Source organism: Entamoeba dispar, genomic scaffold, assembly GCF_000209125.1.
Source record: "Entamoeba dispar SAW760 scf_1105229463347 genomic scaffold, whole genome shotgun sequence".
NCBI classification, from domain to species: Eukaryota; Evosea; order Mastigamoebida; family Endamoebidae; genus Entamoeba; species Entamoeba dispar.
In genome coordinates this window covers 6261-16833 of record NW_001855647.1, presented here as the reverse complement: position 1 = coordinate 16833, position 10573 = coordinate 6261, and the positions used below count along the sequence as shown (strand labels likewise).

Below are 10573 nucleotides of genomic sequence, written 5' to 3'. Positions count from 1 at the left end.
TAATCCTTAAATTTTTTTCCATCACTTCAAGAACTGAACTTATTCTAAATAAACTACTTAATGTTTTATGTTTTCTTAAGAAGCAAATTCTTAAGAATCCATCAAACTCAACTAAGTTTAGTGGTGGAGCTGGTTTAACTGGAATCATTCTAACAACACTTGACTCAACTTTAGGTGGTGGTTTAAAATTATTTCTTCCAACTTTCATCACGTGAAATACGTCTGCAAGAAGTTGAGTATTAACTGATAACCTACAGTATAATGGATCACCTGGTTTAGCCACTAACCGCATAGCAAATTCTCTTTGAAACATTAATACAGCTGATCTAAATTGTGGTCTGTGATTAAGTAATTTAAATACCAATGGACTTGAAATAGAATAAGGTGTATTTGATACACACACATCAAAATATGGTAATTCAACTTTTAAGAAATCACCTTGAATAATTTCTAATTTTTTTACATAATCAGTAACTGAAACTCTCTTCTTTAATTCAGCTGCCATACGTGGATCAATTTCAATTGCAATTAATTTTTTACAAAACGGAAGCATTTTCATTGTTAAATTTCCTGTTCCTGGTCCAATTTCTAATACAACATCTGTTCTTCTTAATTCAGCTGCATCAACTATTTGTTGTGCAATCATCGGATTCTTTAAAATGTGTTGTCCTTCTGATTTATGAAATTGGAATATGTTGGTTCCAACAGGTTCTGCCATATTATCTTTTCAATAGTTGAAAGGGTTTTTTGTTATAGGGTTTTCATTAAATTTAATTTAACGACATCATCACTTCAATTAGATAAAACAAACAATAGAAATCAATTTAAGTCAAGAAAAGTTGGCAAAAACACTCATAAAACATTACCTCCATTCAATTTTTCATGTGTCCTGTCTTTTAAAACAAAAAACCTTATCTTTTGATTAACGATATTTGATTATTTATTTAAATATTCATACTTTTAGTAATGTTTAATATTAAAAGTATTGATAACTTCATTATCACACTCTCTATTACCAGACTCTTATTCCTTCATTACCTTTTCTTTAAAAACAAAATTTATTTATATTTCTTTTTAAACAAAAATTATTAAAACGTGGTAATGTCTTCAATTATGTTGTGATTAACTCCTATAAAGAAATCACTATGAATTGAAATATTTTCTTGCATTGCGGCGAAGATAAATAAATAGGTATTTATCAAAAAAAGCAATGCTAATAACTTTGTTGTTCTTAATTCGATGACTCTTTAAATAGAACCCTCAATACTATATTTTTATTATATAAAAACTATAATATGTTTAATAGTTATAACTATTATTAAAATACTATTCAATTATCTGGATTAAAACTTCAACAACAATTATTTCTTTTTTTTGTATAGTTTTTTATGATGGTTGATATTTGATAGAAAAATAAAAAGGGACTTTCTAATTCTAAACAATAAAAGAAAAACAAAATATTTAGAAGATAAAAAAGAGAATCAAAAAAAAAGAAAAACTAAAAAAGAAAAGAGAAAATACTCATTGAATTTGAATGGATCAATCAAACAAGAGACAATTAGCTAAAGTTTTTAGGCTAAATAATAACGAATGGGAAGAACATGGAACTGGTGTATTTAAACAATTAATAAATGATAATTGTGTTCATATTGAAATTACCTGTGATGGGAAATCAATAATTAAAGTCATAATGGGAGAAGGTGATGCTTTTGAAAAACAAAATGATCGAGTAGTTCAAATACAAGGGAAATCATTTGACAATGAATATGCATTAAGTTTTATTGATAAAACATTGTGTTCTACATTATGTAATGCTTTACTTCAAGTAAAAGCAAGAAAAGTGAGTGATTCTGATATAGAGAGTTTGTTAATATAAAACGAGAATACAAGAATCATATTTGAGTAATACTTATTAATTAGAATTAGAATGTAACGAAACATATATTTTTCAATTAAGAGACCTTGCATATAAAGCTATGAGTACAAGAAAACCTTCTGAATTGTTGAGTAAAATTAGTCCAAAAGAAATTGCTCAAGGGTTGATTCAAATTTCAAAAACAATAAATGAATCTACTTCCAAAGAATTTATGACTTGTGTATTTATTTTCGTAAAAGCATTGTTGTTCATCTCTGACAATCAATTAACAGAAGAGTTATATAAATTATCTGTGTTAAAATCATTATTTGTTATTCTTTCATATGACCCATTATTTCCTTCTAATAAACGTCCAAATTTCCTAGAAGAGTTTTATTCTTATGTAAATAATATGAAAGAAGTTATTGAACAAACTGAAACATTAACACAATTAATAGAATATTCATTTGCTTTAGTTTATTTCCGTGATGTTGTCATTGCTCGATTTTCTGATGAAACGGTATGTACACCTATAACTCTTAGAATTGATATCCTCAATAAAAAAATCCTAATTGAAGCTATTAATAATAAGTCTATAGAAAAATTATTGGAATTATATGACTCATCTCTCAATCAAACGAAACGTGGAATTTGTATCACTGTCAAAAAAATGTGCAATCACCTTTTACTTTTCGCTCTCCCTTTAAGAGAAGAATATGCCAAATCAATGATTGATCAAGGATTAATTAAAATAATAAAAAAAGGGTTTCTTGATAATAATAAATCATTCTGTTTAGAGGCATTAAATTCTTTATTTCAATGTAGTACTTCCATTGGGCTATTACTTATAAAAGATAAAATACTTCAATTAATTGCAAAAACAATACTCATTTCTTCAACATCGTTTTATTATGGTGCATTTCAAATATTAATAGATATATTAGATGTCACTGATGGAAATGTTACCTTTGAAAGAGAAATGATTAATACTATGATACCATCTGTAATAGATATTCTCATACAACCATTAAATGATACTAGTCCAATTCGATTAACAAATTATAATTCATATATTTCTCATGTTAGTTCTTTAGTATATCACTTATCTTGTTCAACAGCAATATCAGTAAAACCATATATTATTCAATGTGGAATACTTAATAAAATAATTCAAAAATTACCTACTCTAACACACTCCTCACAAGCTTCAGTATTACAATCATTAAGAAATCTTATTCGATTGAATAACCAAGATTATACTACTCAACTTCTTGATGCTTCATTGATTGAAACAGTTAAAGAAATGATACCAACAATAAGTGGAATGGCTCTTCCTATTGCACGTGAAATTATTGATTCATTCAAAAATAGAATGAGCCTTCTGCCTCTCTCTTCTCATTCTTCAGTTCCAACCCCAGAAGTTACAAACGGAATCCAAGATTTGGCTCAATTGTCTCTTCCTCCTCCATTAAAAAGACCAGTTGATATTGAAAACACAATGGCAATGATGGAAATAGATTCCCCATCAAAAAGAAGAGTAATGACTCCAATATTTTCACAATAGCTAGCTTCTTTTGTTCAATATCTCAACATTCAAATGATAATAACAAAATTTTATTGTTCTGTTATTTATATTTATGTTATATATAACATTTAAAATACAAACAACAATAAAAAAAGAAACTAGAAAAAAATAATAAAAGAATTAAAAAAGAATAGAAAAGCTGAGAATGAACCCTAAGAACTTTAAAAATAGCAATCTTGGTGTGCACTCATGAAGGTTTGTTAATTAATTTCTACCGAATTTTATGATGAAAAAACAAATACTTATATACAGATTAACGTAGCCAACCCAGCAACTGGAAGAATTAAGAAATTTGATTTTGAAGAAGAAAAGAATTACAGACCATTCCTCGATAAGAGAATCGGACAAGAAGTTGATGCTTCATCACTTGGAGACGAATTCAAAGGATACATCCTTAAAATTACAGGTGGATGTGATAAGGATGGATTCCCAATGATGACAGGAGTAGCTACCAACAATCGTGTCAGACTTCTTCTTGATGGAAGAAATGGATGTTACAAACCACTTAGAAATGGAGAAAGAAGAAGAAAAACAGTCAGAGGAGCTATTGTTGCAGGTGATATTTCAGTATTAAACACAGTCGTAGTTAAGAAAGGAGAAGGAGAAATTGAAGGAGTTACTAATGATGCTCTCCCAATGAGAGCTGGACCAAAGAGAGCATCTCACATCAGAAAGCTCTTCAATCTTTCACAAAAGGATGATGTTAAGAAATTCGTTATTAGAAGAGAAGTTGCTAAAAAACATCCAAAAGAAGGAAAATCAACAAAAAGATCTAAAGCACCAAAGATTCAAAGACTTGTTACTCCAAGAAGACTTCAACATAAGGCTCAAAAATTAGAAGCTAAGAAATTACATAAACTTGCTATGCTTAAGGAAGCTAAACGTTATGCTGCTATTCTTAACAGATACAAAGTTCTTAAAGCACACGGAATGAAAGTTGTTTCATTTGCTGATACTGATGCTGTTTTCAAACAAAATAAAGCTGGATCAAAGAAAGCTGCTTCTAAGGGAAAGAAGGTTAATTCCAAGAAAACTGGAAAGAAATAAATTGATCTTTTCTACTGTTGCGATGGTTTTTATTTTTGAGCTCAACAAAATTAATTGTTGTTTTTGTTTTTTAATAACTATAGAAATAAAATCTAATTTTTATTTAGACTTTATGTAAAATAATCAAACACTTTGCTTTAAGAAGGTATTTGTTCACAACAATGCACAATTTAGTCATTTTTGTTAAAGAAGTAAACAAACACTTTGAGACCAAAAAAAACTACAAAAATGTTTTGGTCATCCAACAAAAACTTCAAGAACCATAATCAAAAATAGGTTTTAAACATAAAAAGCAGTGAACCGTTATTATAAATTACTTAGCAGCTTCTTCAGCCTTACGCTTGAGGGCTTCTTCTTGTTTTTGTCTCATAAGAGCAGCATCACGTTCTCTTCTTTGACCCAGTGAAAGGTCTTCAGTATTTCCATGCTTCTTTTTTGCTTCCTCTTTAATTCTTTTTTCACGAGACTTATCTCTTTGATTTCCTCTTGCCATTTCTTGGAGAAATTATTTAATTGTTACTTTTTAATTCTCTTTTTATATTCCAATTTGATGCCTCTGTTTTTAATAATTTTATGTCAGTTTTATTATTATTGATTTGGTTCCACGTAATTCATACTTGGCTTTTATGTTTTTCTTCAATCAATGAAATATTAACTTTCAAATTTATGAATGAAAAATTTATTTAGTCTCTTTTACTCATCTTCATCATCTTCGTCTTCATCATCATCATCATCTTCGTCATCGTCGTCTTCATCATCATCATCTTCGTCATCGTCGTCTTCATCATCTTCTTCGTCGTCTTCGTCATCTTCTTCGTCGTCTTCGTCATCTTCTTCGTCGTCTTCGTCATCTTCTTCGTCTTCTTCTTCGTCATCATCATCATCTAATTCAAAGTCATCATCGTCGTCATAATCAAAATCATCATCTTCGAGGTCATACTCTTCATCATCGTCATCTTCTTCGTCATCTTCTTCGTCATCTTCTTCGTCATCTTCATCATCGTCATCTTCTTCGTCATCTTCTTCGTCATCTTCTTCGTCGTCTTCATCATCGTCATCTTCATATTCATCGTCTTCATCTTCATATTCATCATTATTTTCTTCAATATTTAATTCATCATTGTTTTCAGTTTCTTTGTTGTCTAGAGTTGCATCTTCTTCAACACCAAAGGCTAAAGTTAAAAACATAGCAATAAGAATATAAAAAATAGCTTTCATGAAAATATTAATTTCAGTTCCTTTTTGGTTCTTTAAATAATAGATAACTAAAAATTAAATTTAAGATCTACCACAAACTCAGCAATAATTTCATGATGAATAAATAATATTAGTTTTAATTAATTTAATTCTTTTTTATTACCATTTTATTTCAAGTTTGCTGTTAAAAGTAAATTGACTTATTAATATTGAAATTGGTAAACGAATATTGGCCATAACCTTCATTATATTTAAGACAAACAAACAAGTAAATAACACTTTTTAAATTTGAAAATAGTTTGTCAATAAAATGGAGGAAAGAAAAGAGTTAATGTTCAGGTAATAGAAATAAATCTCAATCTCTTTTTTAAAAAACAAAATTTTACTACTTGATAGAATAAGAAATTTCTATTAAGGAAGCGATATAAGTTAAACCTTATTCTAAAAAGATTCTTATTAACCAAAAACATTTGTTAATTAAAAGGAATATTGGTATTACTTTGTTTTTCTTATTAATTTTGACACTGAAGAGTTGTGATACCGTTTATTTTTCTTGATTGGTCAATTGCTAATAAAATGATTTAGAATTGGTTATTTCATATTTAGAAATTTATCTCTCAGTTATTTTTAGTTATTTTTTGTAATTGTTTAGTGTTTTATAATGCCTTATATGTAGACTATTAAAGAACATTTTTTATATTGGAACTTGTTAAAATTTTACTCATTACGTAAACTCCTTAAAAAAACTCATGAATTGGTTGAGAGATAAATAACAATAATTGAAGTCGTTTTTTCTAAAGCTAACATACTAAATAATTTCCACTATCTTTCTTTATTGAAGACTCTTTTATTTCAAAATTGATTGGTTAAAATTAGTTAGTATTTTCCTTTTTGTATCAATACTTTAAATAAAATCTTTATAAGTTTCATAAAATACCTCAAAATATTTACTTTCTGTTTACTGTGATTTTCTACATTTCTTTAACTGCTAATGAAACTGTTCAGGATAAAAACAAATCCTTGTAGTGTCCCTTCTTAAAAACGAGATTAAATTCTTAATCAATAAAAACTCAAATTTTAAAAGAATAAAGAAGAAAAAAACAGGGTAAAATGAACAGGGTTTAGAGAAATGAATTAAATTTTAAAAGAACTGTTTAATAAATAAAAAATCACAAGAAAAATGTCTACTGAGCAAACTGTTCCAGTAGTTAATACTAATAAAGACAATTCAGTTCCTCAAGTAGACACTACTAAACCCTCATGGAGTGAAATGATTGTTGAAACTAAAGTTGCAGCAACAACACCAAATGTTGTTAAAGAAGAACAAAAACCAACTGGAAGCACTAAGTTTTATAAAGATAAATACAATGAAAGTGATTGGGTATTAATGTTTTATAATCCATCAGTTCCATTAGAACAATGGATGGTTAAGGATCTTCTTGAAACCATTGATGTTCGTGCAAGAGGTATTAGACAAGGAAAAACAGGAAAGTGTTATGCTGATTTTGAAGATGAAGAAACATGGAAAAATGTTAAAGCATTAAGTGGAGAGGTTGTTGGAGAAATTACTATTTTAGTTGATGATGTCCCACCAAGAACTGATGCACCAAAGAATTCCTTTAATAAAGGACAACACCAAGGAATGAATTCATTTGGAGTTCATAAGAAACGTGAGACATTTGCTAAGAAACAACAACATGGACAAAAAAAACATATTGAAAAAGAAGGAGTTGTTAAAACAGAGAAAACTAAAAAGGTAAAGAAAGTGGAACCAGCAATTGTATTAAATGAAACAGATAAAGAAGAAGGTTGGGAGCTTTCAGATGGACCTGTCAAAGCTATTAAACCAAAGAAGAAAGCAAAGAAACAAATTGATGGTATTGCCAGTACAAAGAATTACTTTGAAGGTATTTAAAGAAATTTTGTTTACTATTTATTTTCTTAGATATTTTTATTTTCATTTTTATTAATAACAATTATTATTATATTAACAATATAATATATTCATTAATTATTCTTTTTCATTGGTGATTTTTTAATAAAACTTAACAAAAATAAATAACAAATAATTTTGATCAGTTTATTTTCTTACAATGAAATATGCTAAAACAATAATCATTATAATAAATGTAACTAATACAACACTCTTATCAAAAAATATAGACTCTGACAATAGTACAAAAACTCCTGGCATTGCATATGGAACAACTACTTCATCTTGTTTACAAACATTTGATGAAGTTCTTTGGTTATTTTCATTTGTTCTTATTGGAAATAAGTTGTATGATTGTGCTGGTGGTGCTTGTCTAAAGGTATTAGGTTGATGAGACTCATCTTCTTCAACAAGAACACCGTTAACAATTCTCATTTTCTTTTTTCCTTGTTGCACTGTTGCCATTCTGTTCTTTCTTTTTTCTTTTTTAGTTTTATTTTTCAAAAAAATCTTCATTTGATTAGTTTATAAATCAACTCCTCTTTCAATTAATTTACCCTTTCTAATAATTATCTTTCTTTTTCACTTTTATTCTCAATATCAGGTCTAGTAGTTTCAATCGGTTGTTTTCTTTTTTACTATTAATTAGTGGGTTTTTTTTACAAATACAGTATCCTTTAAATAGTAATGTTTCAATTATATATAATGTTTCAAATCTGTTGTTAGTTGAATGGAAACTAACACCATCTATTTTTTTTTTCATCTGTACTGTTATAAAATGATAACTTTGTTTGAATCTGCTGGTTAGAATTGATAGTTAAATTCCATTCTATGGTATTTTAATGGAATACCCTTTTTCAGTATAAAGTTATTTTTTCTTTGTTATGGTTCATTTTAATGATATTGTTCTTTTCATTTATGACAGGATTGTATAAAAACAAACCTTTCATCTTAATCAACAATAAAGTATCAATGGTTGTATTTGAATTGTTATATTTTAATTTTCTCATGTTTATTCAGTTATTTAGAACATTATATTCAAAATTAACTAAACACAACATAAATAGATGTTAACATATTAATTAATTGATTAATAGTGTAGATTAGATCAAATGATAATTGAACAATTAAACAATCATTGAATACTAAGTTATTTTAATTCATATTTAAGATAATTAGAATACATTAACAACTATAATATTATCATATTTATTGAATTTCCAATATTAAAACATGAAACACAATGATAATTTAAATGTGTTTATAAATAATTTCAATAGAATCAAGAATAAATAGAAAGATGATTAATATAAAAATAGACAAACAATAGAAATGAATGATATTATGAAAAGGAACATAAAACTTCTTATTTAAAATATGAATTAAGTAATAAATAATCTTAAATGAATAAGATAGAAATTTCATTAATAATACTTAAATAGTGCAAACAATTATCATAATATTCAAAAGGAAATACAATGTTTATGATTATTTCAATATTACATCATTGAAATATATCAAATTTAAAAAGATTTTATTGTTATTTCATGTTAATACTTTATCAAATAAATCAATTCAATAATACAAACTATGTATTTATCTATTATTTACACTTTGTTATCAATAAATATCAGTATCAATATTAAGTTTTTAAAGTATACTAAACGAGATTATTATAAGTGTAAAGTAATAAAAATAAATAAGAAGAATGAATAAATTAATAGAGATTAATGTGTAATCATTGTTTGTATTTGTAACATACCACATTACCTATTTTATATCATCACTTCTATCTTTTATAACAAACAAACTAGAAACAACAAAATCAAAGAACTATAAAATGAAAATAACTAAGCACATAATAATAAATGCAAACAAACCCTGATGGTTAATACAACATTGAAATGGTTAATATGATGAATAGTCAACTATCAATGAAGAAAAACCAATCAAACAGGATAAGAATGAAAAAGAAAGGATGAAAAGAGAAACAGAGAAAAGAAATTATCATCAGATTAAAACAAGAAAGATAGACAAACAAAAAGTAAGAAAGAAGAATTATGAACACATCAAAGATTAAATTGAAACACAATATTCAACCACACCAAATTATCAAGAAAACAACAATATTATTAAAGAAGGATATCAAAGAATTAAAAAAGGAGAAATTATCAATGAAAAAGAATATCAAGAAGAAACAAAGAAATGTGGATGGAGTGTTGGGATGATTTAACAATTATTTCAATGATAAAAAAATATGGAATATGTAATAAGAAAGAAATATATCATAATCCAATTATTCAATGTCAAATAGAAGAAATAAATGGAATTAGAAATGAAGAATGTTGTCAAAAAGTTATTTCAGAACGAATTAAATATATTGTAGAATTAATAACAATTAAATGTAAATTATAATTCATTCTATAAATTATCACATCCAAAATATTAATTACTTAATTAATTACATCATTAAATTGTTCAATAAAACATAAATCATCATAAACATTAAAACACTCTTCAGGGAATGTTTTATTTTGTATTTCAGTTCCATTAAAACAACCCTTTTCATAGTCAGTTTTATTAATATCACCCACTTCCATTTGAGCTATTGTACAATTGTAAACAGCATTCTTTTCAATCACTCTCACACTTCTTGGAATAGAAATCTTCTGAATATTCATATCTTTGAAACAATATGAGGCTATTCTTGTTACTCCTTCTTGAATATTGAAAACAACATCTTCTTCATTAATATCATCATGCGTTAACCAACACTCATCACAGATCACACCATCCTCTTTCAGTAATGAACATATCTTATATCTTACATTCCCTTTCATTTTTTTCATTCCCTGTGTATCTATTTTCATTATTTAGAGCATTAAGAAAAGATGTGGTGAGATAGATGAAGATTATTGAATCTTATCTGGTAATGCTGACAATCGTAAACATCCTT

General features: G+C 26.8%; 6 protein-coding genes across 6 annotated transcripts in view, besides 11 other annotated features; 3 read left to right on the top strand and 3 right to left on the bottom strand.

Moving 5' to 3' along the window:
• EDI_051400 (dimethyladenosine transferase, putative) overlaps window positions 1-718 on the bottom strand; it is a gene marked incomplete at both ends in the record, with an annotated part of 842 nt that extends 124 nt beyond the window's left edge. Inside the window, 2 exons of the mRNA XM_001733484.1 lie at window positions 1-24; window positions 108-718. The exon at window positions 1-24 is cut by the window's left edge and continues 124 nt beyond it. Of these exons, the coding sequence (XP_001733536.1) occupies window positions 1-24; window positions 108-718 (635 nt within the window). The remainder of the gene's footprint in view (window positions 25-107) is intronic.
• Window positions 719-1044: 326 nt separating this feature from the next.
• Window positions 1045-1094: a sequence feature (AT_rich).
• Window positions 1095-1267: 173 nt separating this feature from the next.
• Window positions 1268-1326: a sequence feature (AT_rich).
• Window positions 1327-1436: 110 nt separating this feature from the next.
• Window positions 1437-1518: a microsatellite.
• A 16-nt stretch (window positions 1519-1534) lies between these two features.
• Window positions 1535-3419, top strand: EDI_051390 (uncharacterized protein; the record flags this gene model as incomplete). Its single annotated transcript, XM_001740911.1, has 2 exons — window positions 1535-1862; window positions 1921-3419. 2 exons carry the CDS (start codon window positions 1535-1537, stop codon window positions 3417-3419), a joined length of 1827 nt encoding a protein of 608 aa, XP_001740963.1.
• Window positions 2597-2618: a sequence feature (AT_rich).
• An 82-nt stretch (window positions 3420-3501) lies between the features above and the next one.
• Window positions 3502-3577: a microsatellite.
• A 52-nt stretch (window positions 3578-3629) lies between these two features.
• EDI_051380 (40S ribosomal protein S6, putative) lies at window positions 3630-4487 on the top strand (the record flags this gene model as incomplete). Its single annotated transcript, XM_001740910.1, has 2 exons — window positions 3630-3635; window positions 3693-4487. 2 exons carry the CDS (start codon window positions 3630-3632, stop codon window positions 4485-4487), a joined length of 801 nt encoding a protein of 266 aa, XP_001740962.1.
• Window positions 4488-5191: 704 nt separating this feature from the next.
• Window positions 5192-5371: a microsatellite.
• A 59-nt stretch (window positions 5372-5430) lies between these two features.
• Window positions 5431-5584: a microsatellite.
• A 219-nt stretch (window positions 5585-5803) lies between these two features.
• Window positions 5804-5846: a sequence feature (AT_rich).
• A 1018-nt stretch (window positions 5847-6864) lies between these two features.
• EDI_051360 (uncharacterized protein) lies at window positions 6865-7599 on the top strand (the record flags this gene model as incomplete). The annotated part of the gene is made up of 1 exon (XM_001740909.1): window positions 6865-7599. The coding sequence occupies one exon, from the start codon at window positions 6865-6867 to the stop codon at window positions 7597-7599; it is 735 nt and encodes a 244-aa protein (XP_001740961.1).
• Window positions 7593-7757: a sequence feature (AT_rich).
• A 7-nt stretch (window positions 7758-7764) lies between these two features.
• On the bottom strand, window positions 7765-8082 carry EDI_051350 (uncharacterized protein; the record flags this gene model as incomplete). The annotated part of the gene is made up of 1 exon (XM_001740908.1): window positions 7765-8082. One exon carries the CDS (start codon window positions 8080-8082, stop codon window positions 7765-7767), a length of 318 nt encoding a protein of 105 aa, XP_001740960.1.
• A 1495-nt stretch (window positions 8083-9577) lies between these two features.
• Window positions 9578-9672: a microsatellite.
• Window positions 9673-9986: 314 nt separating this feature from the next.
• Window positions 9987-10049: a sequence feature (AT_rich).
• Window positions 10050-10070: 21 nt separating this feature from the next.
• EDI_051330 (uncharacterized protein) lies at window positions 10071-10466 on the bottom strand (the record flags this gene model as incomplete). Its single annotated transcript, XM_001740907.1, has 1 exon — window positions 10071-10466. One exon carries the CDS (start codon window positions 10464-10466, stop codon window positions 10071-10073), a length of 396 nt encoding a protein of 131 aa, XP_001740959.1.
• Window positions 10467-10573: the final 107 nt, after the last annotated feature.